The sequence below is a fragment of the Rhinopithecus bieti genome, unplaced genomic scaffold (genome assembly GCF_001698545.2).
Source record: "Rhinopithecus bieti isolate Rb0 unplaced genomic scaffold, ASM169854v2 scaffold_55715, whole genome shotgun sequence".
Lineage (NCBI taxonomy): Eukaryota > Metazoa > Chordata > Mammalia > Primates > Cercopithecidae > Rhinopithecus > Rhinopithecus bieti.
The window spans coordinates 849,074-876,790 of NW_016822769.1; the positions used below are offsets into that span (position 1 = coordinate 849,074).

Genomic DNA, 27,717 nt, shown 5'->3' on the forward strand with positions numbered 1-27,717 from the left:
CGGAGTCTCACTCTGTCGCCCGGACTGGAGTGCAGTGGCCAGATCTCAGCTCACTGCAAGCTCCGCCTCCCGGGTTTACGCCATTCTCCTGCCTCAGCCTCCCGAGTAGCTGGGACTACAGGCGCCCGCCACCTCACCCGGCTAGTTTTGTATTTTAGTAGAGACGGGGTTTCACCGTGTTAGCCAGGATGGTCTCGATCTCCTGACCTCGTGATCCGCCCATCTCGGCCTCCCAAAGTGCTGGGATTACAGGCTTGAGCCACTGCGCCCGGCCAGTTATATGTATTTAAAGAGAAGGTATGAAAGTGTCAAAAGTTAAAGGAAATGTAGGTTTTAAATGGATAGATATTATTTTAAAGAAAACTTTAAAAGGTTCTCATGTTCTCCATTGTTAAATAATAAATTTCAGGTGAGTTGACTTTTTTAAAAAATGCGATTAGTTCTTATGAATATAAACTTTTTTGGAGAAATGAGAAAAGATATATTTTGATAGACTAACAAATGAAAACTTTGATTAGGGAGGAGAGAAAATAAATAGTTCTGAAAAATGGAACATTCTGGGAGAAACATACACTCTGGGGACATTGCCTTAGTGGATTGCTCAATACTGCTTTCTCCTCCATTCCCTTCAATTGCATTTTTCTCATTTAGATGTTAGAAGTGTAAGAAAAAATTCTGGTAGTGGAATTTGAGGCAGGAGAGTGTCCCTTAGATCAGCTTCCTTAAACTGTGCTTTTCACTGGTTCTGCTTTTCATGGCATCTTTTTACCTTCTATTCTGAATAGACAGAATCTCTAAAAGCTTCATTTTGTCTTTGGTTTATTTATTTATTTTTAATTTTTACCATCACCAGGAGTAAGATCAAGTCTTTGGTTTTTATGATGGCTTCTGTCTATGGAAGCAACTGTGCAGAGCACTGGTTAGGCAGTTCTTTGTACAAAGGTTGCTTGTAAGCTAATAATTGAACAATGTTATATTTGTGACTTTATTCAAGGTATTTTATTTTATTTCATTATTTTATTTATTTATTTTAGAGACGGGGTCTTGCTTTGTTGCCCAGGCTGGTCTTGAACTCCTGGGCTGAAGTGATCCTCCCGCCTTAGCCTCACAAAGTGCTGGGATTACAGGCATTACCCACCTTCCTGGCCTATTCAAGGTATTTTTGTTGGTCTTGTAACAGTTATTTAAATTTATTCATATATATGAATGTATAGTTTGCATGAATTTAATTGGCTTTCCTTTCTTTCTTCTTTCTCTGATTTCTTTAAATAGGAAATTCCTTGATATTTTAAAGCATATCTGTGTATCTTGACCAAAGTATTGTGTGAAAAACATTTTTATTACAAAGATTTAGCTAACATTTTAAATATAATGAAAAAATATTTCCTCAAAATTGGGTTGTGGAATTGGCCTGAAAACACATCTCAACAAGAAGAGGTGTACAGTAAGAGCATAACAAATAAAATATCTTAATTTGATCACTTAAGATTTTCTTCTTTAAAATTTTTTTTGAGATGGAGTCGTGCTCGGTCACCCAGGCAGGAGTGCAGTGGCAGGCAGGAGTGCAGTGGTGCAGTCTCAGCTCACTGCAACCTCTGCCTCCCAGGTTCAAGCGATTCTTCTGCCTCATCTTCCTGAGCAGGTGGGATTACAGGTCCATGCCACCATGCCTGGCTAATTTTTGTATTTTTAGTAGAGATGGGGTTTCACCATGTTGGCCAGGCTAGTCTCGATTTTCTGACCTCAGGTGATCCACCTGCCTCAGCCTTCCAAAGTGCTGGGATTACAGTCATGAGCTACTGCACCCGGCTAAGATTTTCTTCTAAACTTATATTTATTCTATACATTTTTAAAATTGTTGCCTTACCTGTATATATTTTTTTAACTGATGTTTGAATAAAGAAGGTGATTGGAAATAATTGCTAGGAAATTATTACTCTCTACAGTTATTTTGAAAAGAGCCTAGGTATGGTGGTACATGACTGTAGTCCCAGCTACTTGGGAGGCTGAGGCAGGAGAATCGCTTGAACCTGGGAGGCGAAGTTTGCCATGAGCCGAGATCGTGCCACTGCACTTCAGCCTGGGCGACAGAGCGAGACTCCATCAAAAAAAAAAAAAAGAAAAAAAAGAGCCTATTGAGTTTTAAACCCTCACTCCAAATTATTTTCCATGTATCATTAATGTATATAGAGAGTTGAAATCAATGCATGCACAATTTTGTGTTTTACTTTGACATTATTTCTTACATTCCTTTTTACCTAATTTAAATTTTTATTAATATATACACATATATTATGTATCTATTATATAAATATACAGAATATATGTATACATTATATACATACATTATATACATTATCTGCATATATTCTGTTGTGGCTAGGCAATAATAATAGTTTACTTAGGTCTCCTCTCTTATTGTTTAGATCATGTCATATTTTCTCATTGTAACTGTCATTATTGTTACTATATATTTTTTTCCCCAGTTATTTCCTGTTCCTCCTACTTTGGGTGTTCCTTTAAAAATATAGTCCTCAGAACGAAATTACTGGGTCAAAGCACTTGACTAGCTTTATAGCACCTTTTAAATAGTGTCAGATTATTCTCTAGTACAGTTTTACAGTGTCACTGGAGTTATATATAAGTTTAGTGGTTCCTCTGTGGCCTGGCCACATTGATTTTTATCGTTTTTATAAGGTATTTAGAATATAATGTTGCCTTAAAAATGTTGTAATAAACATTTGTTCTGGTGGCCTATTTTTATGTGAGTAATTTTATTGTAATTATTTCTTGGTATATAATCTGTGCGTCAGTTTTGACCACTTAGCCTGAGAACTTTGTAGATTGGTTATATTTATTTGTATCAACTCTTTTTTTTTTTTTTTTTTTTATTTGAGACAAGGTCTCGCTGTATCACCCAAGCTTGGAGTGCAGTAGTGCAGTTGTGGCTCACTTCAGCCTTGACTTCCTGGGTTCAAACGATCCTCCCTCCTCAGCCTCCTCAGTAGCTGAGACCACAGGCGTGTGCCATCTCACCTGGCTAATTTTAAAATTTTTTTAATAAAGATGAGGGCTCACTCTGTTGCCCAGACTGGTATTGAACTCCTGTGCTCATATGATCCTCCCACCTCAGCCTCCCAAAATGCTGGGATTACAAGTGTGAGCCACCATGCCCAGCCCCATATCAAATCTTTATAGATAATTCAGATTTATCACAATTTTCCTCTTACATTGTCTTTCCTGATATAAGACTTTCTTATGCTTTATCATGCAGAAGTTTTTTTAATTAAAAATAAATTTTTGTTGTGGTAAGTTACACGTAAAATTCACCAAAATGTACAATTCAGTGGTATTTAGTCCTTTCACAAAGTTGTACAAACTATCACCACTCTAGTTCCAGAATATTTTCATCACCCTGAAACAGACTCTGTACTCTCCTACCCATAGCACCTGACAACCACTAATTTGCTTTTTTCTCTCTATGGAGTCACCTATTCTGGATATTTCATATAAAAGGAATCATATGGCCAGGCGCAGTGGCTCATGCCTGTAATCTCAGCACTTTGGAAGGCCAAGGTGGGTGGATCACAAGGTCAGGAGATCAAGACCATCCTGGCCAACATGGTGAAATTCCTTCTCTACTAAAAATACAAAAATTAGCTGGGCATGGTGGTGCATGCCTGTAATCTGAGCTACTTGGGAGGCTGAGGCAGGAGAATCACTTGAACCAGAGAGATGGAGGTTGCAGTGAGCCGATGAGATCATGCCGCTGTACTCCAGCCTCGCAGCAGAGCAAGACTGCATTTAAAAAAAAAAAAGAATCATACAGTATGTGGCCTTTTGTGTCTGGCTTCTTTTATTTAGCATAATTTTTTCAAAGTTCGACCATGGTGTAGCATGTAGCATGTATCAGTATTTTATTTATTTTTATGGCTGGATAATATTCAGTTGTATGGATACATTTTGTTTATTCATCTGTTGATGTACATATGGGTTGTTTCTACATTTTGGCTATCGAATAGTGCTTCTGTGAACATTTATGTACAAGTTTTTTTGAATACCTGGTTTTAATTCTTTTGAGTATGTACCTAGATGTGAAACTGCTGAATCAAAGTTCTATGTTTAGTTTTTTGAAGAAGTGCCAAGCCATTTTCCACAATAGCTGTACCATTTTACATTCCCACCAGCAACGTATAAGAGTTACAGTTTCGGCCGGGCGCGGTGGCTCAAGCCTGTAATCCCAGCACTTTGGGAGGCCGAGACGGGCGGATCACGAGGTCAGGAGATCGAGACCATCCTGGCTAACACGGTGAAACCCCGTCTCTACTAAAAAATACAAAAAACTAGCGGGGCGAGGTGGCGGGCGCTTGTAGTCCCAGCTACTTGGGAGGCTGAGGCAGGAGAATGGCATAAACCCGGGAGGCGGAGCTTGCAGTGAGCTGAGATCCGGCCACTGCACTCCAGCCTGGGCGACAGATCGAGACTCCGTCTCAAAAAAAAAAAAAAAAGAGTTAGTTTCTCCCCATCCCCTTCCTTCCTTCCTTCCTTCCCTCCCTCCCTTCCTTCCTTCCTTCCTTCCCCCCTCCCTCCTTTCATTCATTCCTTCTATCATGTAGTACATATGAAGTGATATTTCCTTGTGGTTTTTATTTGCATTTCACTAATGACATTGAGCACCTTTTCTGTCTACTTTTTGGCCATTTGTATATCCTCTTTGGAGAATTGTCCTTTCAAGTTCTTTGCCTTTTTTAAAAATTTACTTTTAGAGACAGAATCTAGCTTTGTCGCCCAGGCCAGAGTGCAGTGGCACAGTCATAGCTCACTGCATCCTCATATTCCTAGGCTCAAGCAATCTTCCTGCCTGAGCCTCACTAGTAGCTATGGCTACCGGTGTATCCTACCAGGCCTGGCTAATGTATGTATGTATTTTTTAGCTTTTGTGGAGATGGGGTGTTGCTGTCTTGCCCTGGTTGGTCTCCAACTCCTGGCCTCAAACAACTCTCCCATCTTGGCCTCCCAAAAGCACTGGGATTATAGGTATGAGCCACCAGGGCCCAGCCCTTTGCCCATTTTTATATTGGGTTATTTGTCTTGGTTGTTGAATTTTAAGAGGTTTTGAAAATGTATTCTTATTACTAGACCCTGATCAGGTGTATGATTTGCAAATGTTTTTGCATAGTCTATGGGTTGTCTTTTCATTCTTGATAGTGTCCTTTCATGCACAAAATTTTTAATTTTGATGAGGTCCAATTTATCTGTTTTTTGGTTTTGTTCATACTTTGAGTATGATATCTAAGAAACCAGTGCCAAAATCATGGTCATGAAGATTTCCCCCTGTTTTCTTCTAAGACTTTCATAGGTTTAACTGTTATATTTAGGTCTTTCATCCATTTAAAGTTAGTTTTTGTATACGGTTTGAGGTAAGGTCTAACTTAATCCTTTTGTATATGGATACCAGTTGTCCCAACAACATTTATTGAAAAGACTCTTCATTTCCCATTGAACAGTCTTGGTATCCTTGTCAAAAATCTATTGACCACAGATATATGGGTTTATTTCTGAATTATAAATTCTATTGCATTTATCTATATGTCTCTCCTTATGCCAGTATCATACTGTTCTCATTGCTATAACTTTGTGGTAAGTTTTGAAATTGTGAATTATGAGTCCTTCAACTTTGTTCGTCTTTAAGATTATTTTAGCTATTCATGGTCCCTTGTAATTTTATTGTAGGATCTGCTTTTCCATTTGTACTAAAAAGGAAGTGATATTTTAAAAGGAATTTTGGCTGGGCACAGTAGCTCACACCTATAATTCCAGCGTTTTGTGGGGCCGAGGCAGGAGGATCACATGAGTTCAGGAGTTCAAGACCAGCCTGGGCAATGTAGCAAGACCCTATCTTTACAAAAAATTTAAAAATTAGGCCAGCATGGTGGCACAAGCCTGTAGCCTCTGCTACTGTGGATGCTGAGGTGGGAGGATTGCTTGAGCCCAGGAATTCAAGGTTATGGTGAGCTATGGTTGTTCCACTGCACTCCAGCTTGGGTGACAAAGTGAGCCCTGTCTCTGAAAAAATAAAATTAAAACATTGGCCGAGTGCAGTGGCTTATGCCTGTAATTCCAGCACTTTGGGAGGCCAAGGCAGGTGGATCACTGGATCCCAGGAGTTTGATACAGCCTGGGCAACGTGGCAAAACCCCGTCTCTACGAAAAATACAAAAACTAGCCACATGTGGTGGCATGCACCTGTAGTCCCTGTTACTTGGGAAGCTAAGGTGGGAGGACTGCTTGAGCCCAGGAGGCAGAGGCTATAGGGAGCTGAGATTCTGAGATTGTGCCATCATTGCATTCCAGCCTGGGTAGACTTCTTGCTAGTGCATATAAGTATGACTGATTTTTGGCCTGACCCAGTAGCTCATGCCTGTAATCCCAGCATTTTGGGAGGCCGAGGCGGGCGGATCATCTGAGGTCAGGAGTTCGAGACCAGCCTGGCCAACATGGTGAAACCCCGTCTCTACTAAAAATACAAAAATTAGCCCGGTGCAGGGACAAATGCCTGTAATCCCAGATACTTGGGAGGTTGAGACATGAAAATCGCTTGCACGGCCGGGCGCGGTGGCTCAAACCTGTAATCCCAGCACTTTGGGAGGCCGAGACGGGTGGATCGCCTTGTCAGGAGATCGAGACCATCCTGGCTAACACGGCGAAACCCCGTCTTTACTAAAAAAATACAAAAAACTAGCCGGACAAGTTGGCGGGCACCTGTAGCCCCAGCTACTCGGGAGGCTGAGGCAAGAGAATGGCATAAACCCGGGAGGCGGAGCTTGCAGTGAGCTGAGATCCGGCCACTGCACTCCAGCCTGGGTGACAGAGTGAGACTCCGTTTCAAAAAAAAAAAAGAAAAAGAAAATCGCTTGCACTGGGAGGTGGAGGTTGCAGTGAGTCAAGACCACCATACTGTACTCCAGCCTGGGTGACAGAGTGAGACGCTCTCTCAAGGGAAAAAAAAAGAAATATGACTGATTTTTGTGTGTGTTGATTTTGTATCATGCAACTTTATACAACTTGACACAAAAGGTCTTTTTTTTTTTTTTTTGAGACGGAGTCTCGGTCAGTTGCCCAGGCTGGAGTGCAGTGGCGTGATCTCGGCTCACTGCAAGCTCTGCCTCCCAGGTTCACACCATTCTCCTGCCTCAGCCTCCCGAGTAGCTGGGACTGCAGGTGCCCACCGCCACACCAGTCTAATATTTTTTGCATTTTTAGTAGAGACGGGGTTTCACCATGTTAGCCAGGATGGTCTCAATCTCCTGACCTCGTGATCCACCCACCTCGTCCTCCCAAAGTGCTGGGATTACAGGTGTGAGCCACCGCGCCCGGCCAACACAAAAGGTCTTCAGTTGTGTATATTCATGCATATCTGTCTAGACTCTTATGATGATTTTAATTTATTTTATAGAAAATCATTTCTTTTGGCCGGGTGCGGTGGCTCAAGCCTGTAATCCCAGCACTTTGGGAGGCCGAGACGGGCGGATCACGAGGTCAGGAGATCGAGACCATCCTGGCTAACACGGTGAAACCCCGTCTCTACTAAAACTACAAAAAACTAGCCGGGCGAGGTGGCAGCGCCTGTAGTCCCAGCTACTCGGGAGGCTGAGGCAGGAGAATGGCGTGAACCCGGGAGGCGGAGCTTGCAGTGAGCCGAGATCTGGCCATGCACTCCAGTCTGGGTGACAGAGTGAGACTCCGTCTCAAAACAAAAAAAAAAAAATCATTTTTTTTATAAAATCATCTCTTTTATCTGGACATAAATATACTATTTTTTTTTTTTTTTTTTTTTTTTGAGATGGAGTGTTGCTCTGTTGCCCAGGCTGGAGTGCAGTGGCGTAGTCTCACTACAACCTCTGCCTCCTGGGTTCAAGTGATTCTCCTACCTGGCCGATATGGTAAAACCCCATCTCCACTAAAAAATATAAAATTAGCGGGCTTATGGTGCGTGCTGTAATTCCAGCTATCTTGGAGGCTGAGGCCACATTAATCACTTTGAACATGGAGGCAGGATTGCCAGTAGTCACGCCACTGCACTCCAGCCCGGGCAACAGAGCAAAACCCCCACTCAAAAAAAAAAAAAAAAAAAAAAAAGAAAAAAAAAAATCATTAGTATTCTTGTGTTTATTCAGCTTTGCTTTCCATAGAGTAAAACTATTTAGTCATAAGAAAATTTATTTTATTTTAGTTATTTAAGAGATAGGTGGCCTGGCACCGCGGCCCGTGCCTGTAATCTTAACACTGGGAAGCTGAGGCAGATGGATTGCTTGAGCCCAGGAGTGCAAGACCAGCCTGGGCAACATGGTGAAACCCCATCTCTATAAAAGATCCAAAAATAAGCTGGGCATGGAGCCGTGCTCCTGTAGCCCCACCTCCTTGGGTGGCTGAGTTTGCAGGATTGCTTAAGCCCAGGAGTTAGAGGCTGCAGTGAGCCATGATTGTGCCACTGCACTCCAGCCTGGACAACAGAGAAAGACCTTGTCTCAAAAGAAAAAAACAAAAGAGAGAGAGAGAGAAGACAGGGTCTTGCTATGCTGCCAGGCTGGATTCAAACTGCTGGGCTCAAATCATCCTCCTGCCTTAGCCTCCTGAGTAGCTGGGATTTATAGGCATGCATCACTGAGCCCAATGGAAATTCATTTTTAAGTACAGTTTTGCTTTATAATTTTCTTCTTTTTTGACTTACAATTTTTCTTTCTTTCATTTAACACTTGCCAAATTTGTATATGTAAATCATTATTCTCAAAAATTTCAGTGTGGCTGGGCACAGTGGCACATGCCTGTAATCCCAGCACTTTTGGAGGCTGAGGCAGGTGGATCACTTGAGGCCAGGAGTTTGAGAGCAGCCTAGCAGCAAAACATAGCCAACATGGTGAAACCCTGTCTCTATTGAAAATACAGAATTAGCCAGGTGTGGTGGTGCATGCGTGTAGTCTCAGCTACTTGGGAGGTTGAATGGGAGGATTGCTTGAATCCAGGAAGTGGAGGTTGCAGTGAGCAATGATCATGCCACTGCACTCCATCTTAGACAACAGAGTGAGACCCTGTCTCAAATAAATACATAAGTAAATAAAAAATAAAAGCACTTGATACTCTGTAGGTACAAAATAACATGCTGTTAGAAAAAAAGTTGAAATTTTTATTGAAAACACTTTTAGAAAAGGAGGGGAAGTCCTTAGACATTATATAGTTATCACCACTATTTTTGTTTTGTTTTGTTTTTTGAGACAGGGTCTCACTCTTGCACCCAGGTTGTACTGCATTAGCACGTTCATAGCTTACTACAACCTTGACCTCCTTGGGCTCAAGGGATCCTCCCACCTCAGCCTCCTGAATAGCTGGGACTACAGGTGTGCGCCACCATGCCTGGCTAATTTTTGTATTTTTGCAGAGACAGACTTTCACCATGTTGCTCAGACTGGTCTCAAACTCCTGAGCTCAAGCAGTCCTCCCATCTCGATGTCCCAAAGTGCTGGGATTACAGGCATGACCCACCATTCCTGACCTCACTACAAATTTTTTGGCAGCTTTAACTTGTTATTTTTGTTTTATAGCTTAATATATCATACTTATATTGACATATTTATAAAGAGCTGCGTATTTTTGTAAATTTAATTTTGTATTACCACATCATGCAAAAGTGGCTAGAACATTTTGGGGTATGTTTCACCATATTTGGAAGATGTATTTGGGTTAGTTTAATTTAAACTTTAGAATGTAGGCTATGTGGTGACACAAAATACAGTGTAGGGATACTTCAAAGAAATAGACGTCTTCCAAAATAGTTGAAACTGAAAATCCAGGCAAGGCCCACCTGTTTGCCAGTTAGGAGGGACATACCATTTGTATTTAGAAGCTTTGAACAGAGATAAGAATTTACTTCAAATGTCAGCTCCCATATGGAAAGTCACAAGGGTGGTTACTCCAAACAGTAGGGAGTGATTGTTGATCAAACTACTTCTCGTATTGGCTTTTCTGTATAGCAGCAGGGTTTCATTTATTTAACAGTGGTTATTTATCATTCTCCCAAGCAACACTGGAGAGGCAAGCTAGTGCATCACAGAATACCTGATCTTCCTTTACATATAGAATTATTATTATTGTTATTTTTAGAGACGGAGTCTCACTCTGTCGCCCAGGCTGGAGTGCAGTGGCACAATCTCGGCTCACTGCAAGCTCCGCCTTCCAGGTTCACCATTCTCCTGCCTCAGCCTCCCAAGTAGCTGGGACCACAGGTGCCTGCCACCATGCCCAGCTAATTTTTTGTATTTTTAATAGAGAAGGGGTTTCACCGTGTTAGCCAGGATGGTCTCGATCTCCTGACCTCATGATCTGCCCATCTTGGCCTCCCAAAGTGCTGGGATTATAGGCGTGAGCCACCGCGCCTGGCCTACTTATAGAATTTTTAAAAGTATTTTCCAATCTCTAGTCCAGATGGCTTAATGAGTTCGCCATTGACATAGCCACCCAGTGTATGAAATAGTAGACCATGGACATAGCTGACCAAAAGAGAAGTTACTTGGAAGGTTATATTGAGATACTCAGCAAGAATGTAGCACACTGTGGCAAAGAGACAGACAGATATAGATACAAATGTGTTATATGTCATATGTATATATGACAGAGATGTTATGAGAAATAGAAGATGTATGTATGTTTAATAGAGGTTTTAAGAAGAGATTGGAGGAAATGGTGGGTAATCAGTACTTGAAAGGAATTTTGAAGAAAGACTTGAGTCTTCAGGTTGAATGTATCTACTAAGTATTAGGATAAATGAAGAAAATTCTTGCTTTTATACATTGTAACAAAAACTTGAGAGTATGAAAAAATAAAGGAAAAAAACCTTAAATGATACCAGAAAACATAGATTCCAGGCTGGAGTGCAGTGGCAAAATCTCTGCCCACTGCAACCTCTGCCTCCCGGGTTCAAGTAATTCTGCCTCAGCTTCCCAAGTAGCTGGGATTATAGGCATGAACCACCATGTCTGGCTAATGTTATATTTTTAATAGAGACGGGAGTTCTCCATGTTGGTCGGGCTGGTCTCAAACTCCCAACCTCAGGTGATCTGCCTGCCTCAGCCTCCTAAAGTGCTGGGATTACAGGCGTGAGCCACCACGCTCGGCCCCCTGTTCTAAGGTCCCTCATCTCATTTATGAGAGCCTCATCCCATTCCTAATGGCCTAATCACCTCCCAAAGGTCCCATCTCTTAATACCACCACATTAGGGATTAAGCTGCAACATGAATTTTGGAGAGGACACATTCAAACTGTGGCAATTATTAGTTACCTAAATTGGCTCATGAAGATTTGAAAACTTGAATAAACCAATAATCATTAAATAAGTTGAACAGATATCAAAAGTTCCCCCTTTACCTCAAAAGAGACTGGTAACAGTTAATGAGAGTTTAGCTTGATTACTAATGCAGGGTCACTGTATGAAATCAAGCAAACCAAAAAGTGGTTCTTTGAAAAGGCAAGTGAAATTGGAAAGACCGGCCGGGCATGGTGGCTCACGCCTGTAATCCCAGCACTTTGGGAGGCTGAGGCAGGCGGATCATGAGGTCAGGAGATCGAGACCATCCTGGCTAACACGGTGAAACCCCGTCTCTACTAAAAATACAAAAAATTAGCCGGATGTGGTGGTGGGCACCTGTAGTCCCAGCTCCTCGGGAGGCTGAGGCAGGAGAATGGCGTGAACCCGGGAGGCGGAGCTTGCAGTGAGCCGAGATTGCGCCACTGTACTCCAGCCTGGGTGGCAAAGTGAGACTCCGTCTCAAAAAAAAAAAAAAAAAACAGAAATTGGAAAGACCGTCAGCACACATTAAGACAGAAAGAGATGACACAAATTCTCAATAACAAAAATGAAAAAAAGAACATCAGTATAGATCCTACAAATAATATTAAAGGACACATGATAGGTATTATGAATTTAATGCCTAAACATTTGCAAAGTTAGATGAGATGGCCAATGTCCTAGAAAAGCACTTCTGTACAAAACTGACACAAAAAGATAGGGAAAATCTGAATAGTTCCATGTCTATTAACATATTGAATCTGTAAATTAATATTTTGGTACCTAAATGGTTACATTGGTGAATTCTTTATTTATTTATGTATTTCATTTTTGAGATGGAGTTTTGCTCTTGTTGCCCAGGCTGGAGTGCAGTGGCGTGATCTCGGCTCACCGCAACCTCTTCCTCCAAGGCTCAAGACATGCTCCTGCCTCAGCCTCCTGAGTAGCTGGAATTACAGGCAATCAACACCACGCCCTACTAATTTTGTATTTTTAGTAGAGATGGGATTTCTCCATGTTGGTCAGGCTGGTCTTGAACTCCCAACCTCAGGTGATCCTCCTGCCTTGGCCTCCCAAAGTGCTGGGATTACAGTGTCAGCCACTGCACCCAGCTGGTGAATTCTTTCAAACATGAAAGAATACAACCAATGTAACATAAACTTTCAGAGAATTGAAAAGGAAAAAACACTCCCCAACCCATTTTATGAGACCAGCGTAAGTTGGATAGCAAAACTAAGAATATTATGAGAAAGAAAAATTATGGCAGTTTCTCTTATTAATATAGATATAAAAATCCTAAACAAGGCCAGGTGGAATGGCTTACACCTGTAAATCCCAGCGCTTTGGGAGGCCAAGTCAGGCGGATCACCTGAGGTCAGGAGTTCAAGACCAGCCTGATCAACATGGTGAAACCCTGTCTCTACTAAAAATACAAAAATTAGCTGGGCACCGTGGTGCACGCATGTTGTCCCAGCTACTCAGGAGGCTGAGGCTGGAGAATCGCTTGAACCCGGGAGGCAGAGGTTGCAGTGAACCGAGATTGTGCCACTCCAGCTTAGTGACAGAGCGAGACTCGGTCTCAAAAAAAAAAATTCTAAACAAAATATTAGCAAGTCAAATCCTGAGATAGATAAAAATTATATACATGATGACCATGTTGGATTTAATCTGAAAATTCAAGGTTGTTTAATACTTGAAAAGCGATCTATGTAATTTACCAAATTAACAAAATATATGAGGAAAATCATCTCAAAAGATGTAAAGAGAGCATTTGAGGAAATCCATGCATTTAAGATAAAACAACCAATTTTAAGCAAAGGAGGATTAGAAAGTAATTTCCTTAATTTGATAGAGTATTTTAAGCATCCTATGACAAATATCAAATTTAATGATTAATTCTCAAAAACCTTCCCCTTGAGATCTAGAAAAGGATACCCACCATCATCACTTCTATTCAGCTTTTCACTGTAGATTCTAATCAATGCAATAAAGCACAGAAAAGGAAATAAAGAGTATAGAGATTGGAAAGGAAGAAATATAACTGATAAGCTAATATTATTTGTAGACAACATGATTTTATATGTAGAAAACTCAAAACAATTTATAAACAAATGTATTTAGCAAAGTCATTACATGCAAGATTTATATACAAATTATATTTCTGTATATAGCAGCAATAAACATAGTGAAACTTTTAAAAAGAAACTTTTCAATAGCATAAAAAACATCAGATACCTTGAAAAGTTCTTACAAAAGATTTACAAGAACCTCTATAAGCTACAAAATATTGTTGACAGAAATTAATTAATATATGAATAAATCCATGTCCATGGATTGGAATGCTCATTGTTTTAATTATGTCAATTCCTCACAGATTAATCTAGAACTTCATTGCCATCCCAAGTATAATCCCAGCAGGATTTGGGGGTTTTAGGTGGAATCTGATAAGCTGACTCTAAAATGTGTATGAAAACTGCAAAGGAATAAGAATAGCCAAGACAATTTATAAAAGGAATAAACTGTAAAGACTTCCACTATCAGATATGAAGATTTATTATGATGCTTTTTTTTTTTTTTTTTTTTTTTTGAGACAAAGTCTCGCTGTATTACCTAGGCTGGAATGCAGTGGCGTGATCTCAGCTCACTGCAACCCCTGCCTCCCACATTCAAGCGTTTGTTGTCCAGGCTGGAGTGCAGTGGCACAATCTTGGCTCACTGCAATCTGCACCTCGCAGGTTCGAATGATTCTCCTCCTTCAGCCTCCTGAGTGGCTGAGATTACAGGTGCATGCCACAACACCCAGATAATTTTTGTATTTTTAGTTAGAGATGGGGTTTCACTATGTTGGCCAGGCTGGTCTGAAACTCCTGACCTCAAGTGATCCACCCACCTCAGCCTCCCAAAGTGCTGGGATTACAGGCATGAGCCACCGTGCCCAACCTACTGTGCTATTTTATACAAGGGACTTTAACATCCATGGATTTTGGTATTTGTCGGGGTCCTGGAACCAGTCCTCACTGGATACTGAGGGAGGAACAACTGTATTCACCATAAATCACTTTGTAGGATCAATTGACCTCATCAGTCTGGTACATAATGGCCCAGGCCTCACGCATACAAAAACATTTATAAAGCAGAATATTTCATGGGCTCAGAGGTTATCTCTCAGAATCCAGCCAAGGGCCACTCCTGAAAACAAAGCGTTCTTTGGAATGTACAAGGTTTGAGCAACCACAACATACATTGCATCACAACAAGAGATACATTCTGAGAAAGGTGGTTTTTAGTTGATTTCATCATTGTGAACATCATAGACTGTACCTACACAAATCTAGATAGTATAGGTTTGCCTTGGAAATGGGGAGATGGTAAGGTTGTTCAGATGCTGTTAGCCATAAATTCTAGCTACCATACTTCTTTCATTTCCTTGATTTCTCTTTACCTTCCACAAGTCCAGTCAGTCAATAGATTGCTTCCTGTGCCTACTATATGCAGAGCCTATATATACCTTGAGATAGAAATGTGGTCTTTTTGCCCTAATATGTTCCTGATAATGAAATCAATTCAAAAGCCAGTCAATAGTTTTCCTACAATTGTTTTGTGTAAAAAGCCTGCAGTAACATTTTTGTTACAGTTTGTACACCCCAGCTTCCCATCTCTCATGATTAACAGATTATAGATTAACTCATAATCAGTTAATCTAACTCGTAACAGATTAACTCATATCTCAACAGATTATAAGTCATCACGTGTCATTTACCTTCCGGATACTTGAAATAGTCACAACTCTAGGTATTAAATTGAATAATGCAAGATAAGTTGAATGTGTTAACTACCAAATGAATAAATGAAATGATAGTGAACATTACCAATAGATGGCTAGAAAAAAGAGGTTGCCTTCCTTAAACTTTCTTTTTTCTTTTTTTTTTTTTTTTTTGGAGACGCGGAGTCTCGCTCTTTGGCTCGCCCAGGCTGGAGTGTGGTAGCCGGATCTCAGCTCACTGCAAGCTCCGCCCTCCCGCGGGTTTACGCCATTCTCCTGGCCTCAGGCCTCCCGAGTGCTGGGGATACAGGCCCCGTCACCGTCGCACCGGGCTAGTTTTAGTTTTTTGGATGTTTTAGTTAGAGAACGGGGTTTCACCGTGTTAGCCAGGATCGCGGGTCTCGCATCTCCCTGACCTCGTGATCCGCCCGTTCTCGGCCCTCCCAAAGTGCTGGATTACAGGCTTGAGCCACCCCGCCCGCCAACTTTCTTTTCATTCTCTCTAGGTTATTGCTAACTAGACATCTAATAGTTTCACTTTTGTTTTATAATAGTGGCAATATAATAAGTTAATGACATAAAAATATAAACTTTTAAAAATAAAATAGTTGAGAAATTGAAACCCATAAATGAACATTGGACTAATGAAGCAAAAGTGACTCATCTTGATGTTGCCTTTGACTTATAGTACAGAATTAAAATATACAGCTTAGTTTTTCTTGATTGAAATACCCTTTTGTGATTAAGAAATGTTATTATCCTCTTATTTTCTGCTGGTTTTTATTTTTGAACGTGTTTCTATTTTATTTCACCAACAATTTAAAACTATCTTTAGGGCCGGGTGCGGTGGCTCATGCCTGTAATCCCAGCACTTTGGGAGGCTGAGGTGGGCGGATCACAAGGTCAAAAGATCAAGACCATCCTGGCCAACATGGTGAAACCCCATCTCTACCAAAAATACAAAAATCAGCTGGGTGTAGTGGCACGCACCTGTAGTCCCAGCTACTGGGAAGGCTGAGGCGGGAGAATCTCTTGAACCCGGGAGGCAGAGGTTGCAGTGAGCTGAGATCACGCTACTGCACTCCAGCCTGGCGATAGAACAAGACTCTGTCTCAAAAATATAATAAAATTTTAAAAAACTATCTTTATTTACGAAAGACTGCCAAAGTCATATGAACTTGAAAAGCATGCAGGCTAGTTATTTAATTTATGAGTTCATTTTTTATAGGTCAGTGATACCATGTAGATAGTATACAAACATACATGTGTACCTGTACATATAATACAGACAGACAAAAGTAAAGACTTTACAACTTCGATTTTAAAATTTTAGCCATGAGGCCGGGTATGGTGGCTCATGCCTGTAATCCCAGCACTTTGGGAGGCCGAGGTGGGCAGATCATTTGAAGTCAGGAGTTTGAGACCAGCCTGGCCAACATGGTGAAACCCGGTCTTACTAAAAATGCAAAAAAAAATGTAGATGGGTGTTGTGGTGTACCCCTGTAATCCCAGCTACTGGAGAGGCTGAGGCAGAAGAGTCGCTTCAACCCAGTAAATGGAGGTTGTAGTGAGCTGAGATCGCAACACTGCACTCCAGCCTGGGCGACAGAGTGAGACTTCATCTCAAAAAAAAAAATTTTTTTTTAATAAAAAATAAAATTTTAGCCATGAGAAATGGCTACATTTGCTTTCTCATTTAACATTTGCTTTCTCATACCTTCCCAATAAAATTCACTAGTTTAAAAGGATAGTTGTATTCAAAAGTATCAAACTATGAGTTTGTAAATTGAAAAGGTTAAAGTTTATCTATTCCACATGACCGAAGCTCTTGCTGAATTTCTTCTCTACTAGTTTCTGAAGTTTGTAGTCTGATATTTGAGATGTCTTACAGAATGTCTAGCATTCTGTGTGAAGTTTTATTGTGTTGTTTAACGTAAATTGAAAAGTGTGTTAAATGCCTGATTAGGTGATGTGGAGCATGTGAAGTTAGACCAGATGGTATATGAATTAAAGTAAAATGTATGAAAAATTACTTCATATACATGCAATACATGCTTGTTATATATTTAATATACTTTAGCTCACTTAGCTCAGAAAAGGAATTTAAATATTGAAAATAATCTTTTACAATTTTTCAAACTTAATACAACTCAAAGACTTTCAATAGCTAGTGGGTGTGTTGTTTCTTTGTGTTCTCATGTTTAAACTATTGGGATGAAGCTATCTTGTTGCTGATAATCAAATCATTTTCAGCTGGTCACCAGAATGAAACTAATATTCAAGTGCACAATTGAATTTTGCAACAATATAAGGAAATACGGGATCCAAACTAAATATGATTACTTTATTACTCCCCTAGCTGGGCACAGATTTAACAGTTTTGTTACTGAGCAGCAGAACTGTATTAAAGGTTGTAAAAAGTTGAAATGCCTCAGAGATGAAGTCTGCTATTTAATTCCTGTTAAGACACATCATAAGCCGGGTGTGGTGACTCACACCTGTAATCCCAGCACTTTGGGAGGCTGAGGCTGGCAGATCACAAGGTCAGGAGATTGAAATCATCCTGGCTAACACAGTGAAACCCCATCTCTCCTAAAAATACAAAAAATTAGCCGGGCTTGGTTGGGCACCTATAGTCCCAGCTACTCAGGAGGCTGAGGCAGAAGAATGGCGTGAACCCAGGAGGCGGAGCTTGCAGTGAGCTGAGATTGCACCACTGCACTCCAGCCTGCACAGCAGAGCGAGACTCCGTCTCAAAACACACACACACACACACACACACACACACACACACACCATAGATTTATACCATCAAATGATAACTTTGCCTTCATTACTTCTTTTTTCTCTTCTTAAATATTGTCATTCCCCAAGATCACTTCTTTGACTTATAGCTATTTTCTGTAAATATTTATTTCCTAAAATAAATTATATTCTGATAGTTTAACCGATCACCTTGAAATTTATGAGTTTTAAATCTAAATGCTTATCTCTCACTTTGCACCTAGATTCTAGATCCATATAACCATGCGTCTATAAAACATTTTCATTTGGATGTCATACTGTAGCCCCAAATTCAGTTTATCTAAAGCAACATTTGCTTTCTCATACCTTCCCAATTTGGGTATAGGTAGCATTAATTGTAGTTTCCAGACTAGGATTTGGAATAATCCTTTGACTCCTTCTGCTCCATTATGCCATATATTCGTTTTGTCATTTTCAAATGTATCTGATTCATCAGTTTCTAACATTTCCTCCATCCTCCTAGTGTAAGTCCTCATAGCTTCTTGCCTAAATAGCTACTGGAGATATAGTAGGCATAAGGCAGATCAGATTTCTGTTCTCAGAGAGCTTAAAAGAAATCTTTACTAGTTATTGCCTCCTACATAATGTTCAAACTCACTCTATCAAAAGGAAGCCAACTGAAGCCACTGTCTCCATGTTCAGATGTTACTTTCTAGAGCACTATGCAATAGCACACATACCATCACTTCCTAATTTGTTTACTTATCTGTTTTCCTTACTATACTCAGTTATAGGAGATGAAGATAGGATGTTATTTTGCTTTCTATTTTATTTTGAGACAGAGTCTCATTCTGTCACCCAGGCTGGAATGCAGCAGTATGATCATAGCTTACTGCAGCCTGAAACTCCTAGGCTGAAGCCTCCTGAGTAGTTGAGACTACAGGTGTGTGTCACCGTGCCCAACTATAGATTTATGATTTATTTTTGTATCACAGTGCATAGTGCAATATCTATCACATCAGTGAACCATGGATGGATGAAGGAGCATTGTAGATACTTCCATACACTTTGTCATTGGATTTAAATAGTGACCACAAGTGAATATAGGAGACTTTTTTTTTTTTGAGACAGAATTTCACTCTTGTTGCCCAGGCTGAAGTGCAAATAGAGCAATCTTGGCTCACTGTAACCTCTGCCTCCCAGGTTCAAGCGATTCCCCTGCCTCAGCCTCCCAAGTAGCTGGGATTACAGCCACCCGCCACCATGGCCAGCTACTTTTTTGTGTTTTTAATAGAGATGGGGTTTCTCCATGTTGGCCAGGCTGGTCTCAAACTCCTGACCTCAGGTGATCCACTCACCTCGGCCTCCCAAAATTCTGGGATTACAGGCGTGAGCCACCATGCCTGGCCCTGTAATTATCCTTAATTTGCTTGTTGAAACTTACTCTTTCTCATATAAATCCAGTCAAATCAATCTTTTTACTATCTTCTAAATACCCCATCTTTGTTCTTACCTGTTCTTTCAATGCTTCTTTCTTTCCCTGTCATAGTCTAATATAATTGCCTTCTTTTTCAAACTTTCCCTTCTCTCACATTGACATGTTGCTCTTAAATGTCGAATAAGTTAGCAGTCTGTTATATTGATCAATATTATGCGTTTTTGTCTGTACCATTATATTCATTCAATGTTTAATGCAAAGTTTGTCTGATCTCCTTATCCTGATTGGCAACTCTGTGTAGTTGATTCTGTGTTTTTCAACTTTTGTTGTCTGTGAGAATGTTGGAAGCCCAGTATTAAAGGTTAGCTATAAATATTTCTCCAAACACGATGATTCTGTATATATAATAGCACAGACCACTATTTAACAAAGGGCAGTTGTGTCATTATTCATTCTTGTTGATATTTTTATTATCTCTGAGTATCACTGTGATTATAGTATTAAAATTTTGCTAAATTTAGGCTAGGCAGATCATCAAACACCTAAAAAAAGGAAATTTTACATTGTTCTGTTGGAATATTATAATAGGTACAAGTGGGACATTTCTTTATTCCATGTCTGACAGTATTAGTAAATGAGATATATTTTTTTAGTACCTTGTCTTAGCCTAATTTTTTGAGTCTTCTGTATTTCATAACTTTGATTTTAAAATGAAGGCCGGGCGTGGTGGCTCACGTCTGTAGTCCCAGCACTTTGGGAGGCCGAGGCGGGCAGATCACCTGAGGTCAGGAGTTCAAGACCATCATGGCCAACATGGTGAAATCCTGTCTCTACTAAAACTACAAAAATTAGCCAGTCACGGTGGTGGGCGCCTGTAATCCTAGCTACTTAGGAGGCTGAAGCAGGAGAATCACTTGAACCCGGGAGGTGGAGGTTGCAGTGAGCTGATACCGGGCTACTGCACTCCAGCCTGGGCGACAGAGTGAGACTCCGTCTCAAAAGAAAAAAAAAAGAAAAGAAAATATAGATTTCTGTAAACCTCTTTTACTGCTTATATTGACATCATTTATTTTATTATTCAAAAAGAGATAATAAAACTCATCAAAATGTTTGATTTATAATTAGGAGACAGAGTGTTTTCTTACAAATAGCCTACCTATTCTCCTGTATGTTTCTTTTCTCTATTTCATCCACTTTTCTATTTATTTATTTATTTATTGTACATACTCCAAGCTTATACTAGAAGAGTTTTAAGATTAATTCATGCTCTTTTTATTGGCCCCAGTTACTCCAATTACTTCAGTCTCCTGTTGTCCCCCCCCCTGCCTTCTTTTTTTTTTTTTTTTTTTTTTTTTGAGACGGAGTTTCACTTTTGTTGCCCAGGCTGGAGTGCAATGGTGCAATCTCAGTGAGCGGCAACCTCCGCCTCCCGAGTTCAAGCAATTCTCCTGCCTCAGCCTCCCAAGTAGCTGGGATTACAGGCATGCACCACCATGCCTGCCTAATTTTGTATTTTAGTAGAGACAGGGTTTCTCTGTGTTGGTCAGGCTGGTCTTGAACTCCCAAACTCAGGTGATCTGCTCGCCTTGCTGCCTTTTCTTTTTTTTTAGAGAGCCTTGTTCTGTCGCCCAGGCTGGAGTGCAGTGGCCCAGTCTCGGCTCACTGTAAGCTCTGCCTCCTGGGTTCACACCATTCTCCTGACTCAGCCTCCCCAGTAGCTGGGACTACAGACGCCCACCACCACGCCCGACTAATTTTCTGTATTTTTAGTAGAGATGGTGTTTCACCATGTTAGCCAGGATGGTCTTGATCTCCTGATCTTGTGATCCGCCCGCCTTGGCCTCCCAAAGTGCTGGGATTACAGGCGTGAGCCACCGCGCCCGGCCACGCCCGCCCTTCTTTAAAAGCCTCTGTAAGTGCAATTTGTCCTTTAATGATTTTCCTGATGGACTCTTTACCCACCAATTAGAAATACATTGGCTTGATGATGTGATGAACCATCTGTAGAATCGACCAGTACCCCCATAATTCTATTTGTACTTAACCTTTCTTTCCAAGCAAAGGAAGCTGTTAATTTTTTTCCTGAGCCATTGCAATGTAAATTTTATTTATTTATTTATTTATCTATTTATTTATTTTTAGAGATAGTCTTGCTGGGGTGCAGTGGCACAATCGAAGCTCACTATAACCTCAAACTCCTGGCCTTAAATGATCCTCCTGCATCAACCTCCCAAGTAGATAAGACTACAGAAACCCGGCTAATTTTTTTTTTTTTTTTTTTTTTTTTTAAGAGAAGAGGTCTCACTCTGTCACCCAGGCTGAAGTGCAGTGGCAATATCCTAACTCACTGTAGCCTTGGACTCCTGGGCTTAAGCAATCCTCCTACCTTAGCCTCCTGAGTAGCTGAGACTATAGGTGTGGACCACCATACCCAGCTAATTTTTGTATTTTTTGTAGAGATGGATCTCACTATGTTACCCAGGCTGGTCTCAAACTCCTGGGCTTAAGCAATCCTCCCACCTTGGCCTCCCAAAGTACTGCTATGACAGGCATACGCCACTGCACCCAGCCTGCAATGTAAATTTTTGAAATATATTTTTAAAAATTTAGACCTATCACAGAAAGTTGTTAAATTTCTAAGTCTCAAATTCTTGCATTATTAGGAAGTTAATTTTATGGATTAAAATAAATCCACTTTTATGCTAAGTTAAACTTAATGTCTAAGTATAGTTTTAGTTGTACTTGCATTTCTAATTCAGATCCTAGTGTGCCTAACTTTTTTATTTTCAATGTCTAATTGTTGAATAGTTTTCTACAGTAAGTATTATGTCTATTTATCTTCTTTTTTTTTTTTTGAGATGGAGTCTTGCTCTTGTCACCCAGGCTGGAGTGCAATGGCGCAATCTCGGCTCACTGCAGCCTCTGCCTCCTGGACTCAAGCAATTCTCCTGCCTCAGCCTCTTGTGTAGCTGGGATTACAGGCACCTGCCACCAAGCCTGGCTAATTTCTGTATTTTTAGTAGAGATGGGGTTTTACCATGTTTGCAAGGCTGGTCTCGAACTACTGATCTCAGGTGATCCACCCACCTTGGCCTTCCATAGTGCCGGGATTACAGGTGTGAGCCACTGCACCAGGCCTGTCTTCTTGATGTCTAATAGTTATGAATGTGTACAATATAATGGCCTGATATAGGTCAGTTTTCTTAAGATTCCATTGACTTTTTTTAAAATCTGGCTTAGGAAATGAGAAGAGATACACCAGAATTACTTGGGATTTTTTTTTTTTTAAACCACTAGGGATTCTGATGGCTTACTTTCTTTGCCATCCCTTTTTGGAAATCCAAAATGTATGCCACCATACCCAGCTAAGTTTTGTATTTTTTGTAGAGAAAGGTTTTGCCATGTTGCCCAGGCTGGTGTCAAATTCTTGAGCTCAAACGATCCACCCACCTCAGCCTCCCAAAGTTCTGGGATTACAAGCGTGGGCCACTGCACCAGGCCTAGATTTTCAAATTTTAAATATGTATCATATCTAGTAATAAAATAATGTATTCTCCTAAAATGTTAATTTAGACATACTTATATTAGAGAAGTCATTGGTTATTATGAAAACATTCCTAAAAATGGTGCCCATTTCTTTAAGAAATCATTCAAATCTTAAGTGGCAAGCACTAAAATAAATGCAAAAGAGAAATTCTTAATAAAAGTTATGTATTTTCAGAGTCTTCACTCTTACATACTTTTGGATAACCTTCACAAAATGTATCCTTTTATATCCAGTACCCCAAAAGTTGCCAGGTTTCACTTGTCTACTTTCTGGTCTGCCTTCAGTATAGATTCCTTCTTTTCTTCTCTCTTTACTCTTGAATTAATCCTCTACCTACTTCACAGGCCGATTCTTTGATGAGAATGAATCCCCTGTTGATCCGCAGCATGGCTCTAAACTGGCGGATTATAATGGGGATGATGGTAACGTAGGTGAGTATGAGGCAGACAAGCAGGCTGAGCTGGCTTACAATGAGGAAGAAGATGGTGATGGTGGAGAGGAAGACGTCCAAGGTGAGCGTGGGCCTGGCCTCCATGCTATAACCATGAAACCCACCTCTAAGTTTTTTGGTTGAATTTGTGTAGAATTTTCCCCACCTATTAGTGGCAGTGTAACCTAAATTTTTTGTTTTTTCTTTGAGATGGAGTTTTGCTCTTGTTGCCCAGGCTGGAGTCCAATGGCACGATCTCGGCTCATTGTAACCTCCACCTTCCAGGTTCAAGCGATTCTCCTGCCTCAGCCTCCCGAGTAGCTGGGATTACAGGCATGCACCACCACGCCTGGCTAATTTTGTATTTTTAGTAGAGACAGGGTTTCTCCATGTTGGTCAGGCTGGTCTCAAACTCCCGACCTCAGGTGATCCACCCACCTCAGGCTCCCAAAGTGTTGGGATTACAGGCGTGAACCACTGCGCCCAGCCAACCTCAGTATTAATACAAAGAGGTTCTGTGCAGTTTTTCAGTTTTATTTTGAAAACTATTTTATAATAGTGGCATTTGTAAATCTGTAAATTATTTTAATTTTTTAAAATTTTGGTTATCATGTGTATTATTGATACAGCTACAATTTAAAACTTAGAATCTTCAGAAATTTTAGAATTGTTTAAAATGACTCTAGACTACCTAAGGCAAATGCTCCTAGACAATACACTTTTCCAATTTCTCATCTAAAAACATTTCATAGGCCGGGCGCGGTGGCTCAACCCTGTAATCCCAGCACTTTGGGAGGCCGAGACGGGCGGATCACGAGGTCAGGAGATCGAGACCATCCTGGCTAACACGGTGAAACCCCGTCTCTACTAAAAAAAAAAAAAACATTTCATTACAAATATTGCCCAGGTAGCTTTTCGTTATAAGGAAAGCCACAAAGGGAATGGTCTTCTCCATACTGAAGATAAGATTATTTCACCACTGACACAGCAGAGGAAGGCTATTTTTGAATTTTTTCTGAGAGGCTTAAAATTTATATTTAACAATCAATGTGTGAAGATTTGTTTTATATTTATTACACAGATTCAACATATTTTTCTTATTCACTGTGTTACTTCTGCTGAGCATTTAACTTAATGAAAGTTCAGAATCTACCTGTGTGCATGCAGCCCTACCCATGCATGCATATCAGTGTTTTTCTCTACTGCAAGTTTTTAGGCCAGTTTTCTGCCTGCTTATATTGTTTAGTAGTATTTGTGGAGCTATTTCTCTTTTCTGTAAAAGTTGATTGTGACCTTAGTGTGTGATATGTTAAATTTTATGTGATGCATGGAAATTTTCATCATAACATGCTTTGATTTCTTCCTTACCTGTTTTAAAAGTAATTAAATTTTTATTTAGACTTATGACAAGCATTGTTTTTATAAAACCCAGAAGAAAATGTAGTTGTTCTACAAAATTATATGGTTTGTAGAATAAAGGGAAACTAGAGACTCTGACTTCTACCTAGGCACTGTTATAATAGTTCATTTAGTTTAGGAAAATTATGATTACTGGGGATAGAAAAGAGATTAATATGTGCTAGGAGTTATATAAGGTTATATTTATAAGAATTTCTCAAACACTTTTTGGTAATATTGATATTGATATACATATAACCTTACAATATTATGTGCTTTTTCTGTAATCTCATCCTTTTTTCATAAATTTTATCTTTTTTTTCTCATTGCTTTTGTGATTTGTTTGGATTATATTTGTTTGCAATTATTTATAATGTTGTAAGGTTTTTTCATGTATGTATATCATATCAGCAATTAGATTGTAAGCTCTTGGAGGGCAGGAATTTTTATTTATTTTGCCTTCCATTTTGTTTGTATCCTTTTCTACCTTCATGCCCACCTCCCACAGTACTTTGCGCATTACCCACCCGCCACAGTACTTTGCACATTGTCATTAACTGATAATTATATGCTTTTCTCATTGAGCTTTTATTCTTATAACTGTGACTAGGGTAATAACTCTTTAACTTCTGGTCTTATAAGCTGCTTGGTTTACACTTTCAATATTCTCTAATTTTTTTAAGGGCTTTTTCATCTCATTGGATAATTTTGAGATTTTTATTATAATGGTTTATCTCAGTCTTTGTTTTCAGTCATTTTTTATATTTTGTCTATCTTAAAGTTGATAATTGTCACAAAATTTTGATTTAATATGTGTATGGGTTTCAATCTATTGTACGTAAATTTATTTTCAGTGCCTTCTCTCTCCCTTTCTTGTACTCTTCTCCTTCTTCCTCCCCTGGTTCTCACTGCCACCTTCTACTTCAAGTCCCCAAGACCCTCATGTTGTCCTCCCCTTCCTTTCACAAGAAAATAGATTCGAAGGATTGAAGAAATGACAAAAGATGATGTCCTCAGTGAAGTAGAGAAGGGGTTGTTACATTTTTGGATTTCCCTGTTTGCAAGTTAATCTTACTGGAACTGAGTGTTGCCATTTACCATTTCTTGTCTCATTCTGGCATTCTCTAGATGATAGTGGCAGGATAGGACACCTACAAAGGGTACCAAGAACAAAAAGATGCAGGAACATCAGCTCCAACAAATAAAGAGGGCTAAGCAAGGAATACTGAGGAGACTTAAATAATTGTTAACATGTTTCCAGGGATTCTTTTTTTTATTGAGATGGAGTCTTGCTCTGTCACCCAGGCTGAAGCTGAATCTTCCTGTTGTAGAGTTGATTTTTTTTTTTTTTTTTTTGAGACGGAGTCTCACTCTGTCATCCAGGCTGGAGTGCAGTGGTGCAATTGCAGCTCACTGCAACCTCTGCTTCCTGGGTTCAAGCAATTCTCTTGCCTCAGCCTCCCGAATAGCTGGGACTACAGCCGTGCACCACCATGTCCATCTAAGTTTTGTATTTTAGTAGAGATGGGGTTNTGGAGTCTTGCTCTGTCACCCAGGCTGAAGCTGAATCTTCCTGATGTAGAGTTGATTTTTTTTTTTTTTTTTTTGAGACGGAGTCTCACTCTGTCATCCAGGCTGGAGTGCAGTGGTGCAATTGCAGCTCACTGCAACCTCTGCTTCCTGGGTTCAAGCAATTCTCTTGCCTCAGCCTCCCGAATAGCTGGGACTACAGCCGTGCACCACCATGTCCATCTAAGTTTTGTATTTTTAGTAGAGATGGGGTTTCACCATGTTGGCCAGGCTGGTTTGAACTCCTGACCTCAAGTGATCCACCTGCCTCAGCCTCCCAAAGTGCTGGGATTACAGGCATGAGCCACCACACCTGGCCATCCAGGGATTCTTTAGGTATATTATTAACCGTCCAAAAAGTAGGGAGAGGTAATTATGGCTGTTCCCTAATTTATCAACAAATTGGATTCCAAATGTTCATTACTGTGCCAATGTGGAAATAATGGTTGCGTTCCCAGTATGGTTTGCACTTGTAGCCAAAGCAGGCAAACACAGAGTAGAAAAAAACATTAGTCGGCCAGGCACAGTGGCTCACACCTGTGATTCCAGCACTTTGGAAGGCCAAGGCGGGCGGATCACCTGAGGTCAGGAGTTCAAGACCAGCCTGGCCAACATCTCTACTAAAAAATACAAAAATTAGCTGGGCGTGGTGGCAGGTGCCTGTAGTCCCAGCTACTCGGGAGGCTGAGGCAGGAGAATTGCTTGAACCCGGGAGGCAGAGGTGTGGTAAGCTGAGATCGCACCATTGCACTCCAGCCTAGGTAACAGAACGAGACTCTGTCTCAAAAAAAGAAAGAAAGAAAGAAAAAAAATTAGTCTAGAATCAAGAGATAGTCTGTGTATTGCTTTTCAAGTCACTTAAACTCTCTGGACCACAATTTCTTCATCTGTATGAAGACTGCTGAATTAGAATACATGATCTTTCTCAGTTTTAAAATTCTGTGGCCACATTCAAGTTGGAATCACTATATATATAACACAAGTATTACGAGAAAATATGTTTCAGATTTCAGGATGTCTGAAACAGATCTATTCCCAAATCCATGAAAGAAAGTAGAAACTTATTGCCACCATTGTGACTCTACAGCGAAATATAACAAAAAATGAAGCACACACTTAATGTTCTATCGATAGGGGCTCTTCTCTGCTCTCTAGTAGTAGTAGTAGTTTCTTAAGTTGTGAGGTCCCTAGGATTAGAGATTCCAGCTGCAGGATAAGATTCTGGCTTCACCTAAGTATACTCCGGCTTTGGTCTCCAAAATTGTATATTATGAATTGAGGCTTTGGCAGCATATCTGCCAGTAGGGAGCTGAAGCATTCCAGCCTTATCTCTGATACCTGTTCATTACATTATTAATCATTGGGGTCAGCACTACTTGTAGAGTGTTTTGTAGAATTAAGTGAGGCCTAGTTTTCCTGTGTTTACAATTATTTATATACATTATACATATAAATTATATATAAATAATATTTATATAAAATATACAT

General features: G+C 40.2%; 1 protein-coding gene across 1 annotated transcript in view; it reads left to right on the forward strand.

Moving 5' to 3' along the window:
* Window positions 1–27,717, forward strand: part of GOLM2 (golgi membrane protein 2) — a 127,171-nt gene that overhangs the window by 91,000 nt on the left and 8,454 nt on the right. Inside the window, exon 8 of the mRNA XM_017861013.1 lies at window positions 23,165–23,344. Coding sequence (XP_017716502.1) covers window positions 23,165–23,344 — 180 coding nt within the window. The remainder of the gene's footprint in view (window positions 1–23,164; window positions 23,345–27,717) is intronic.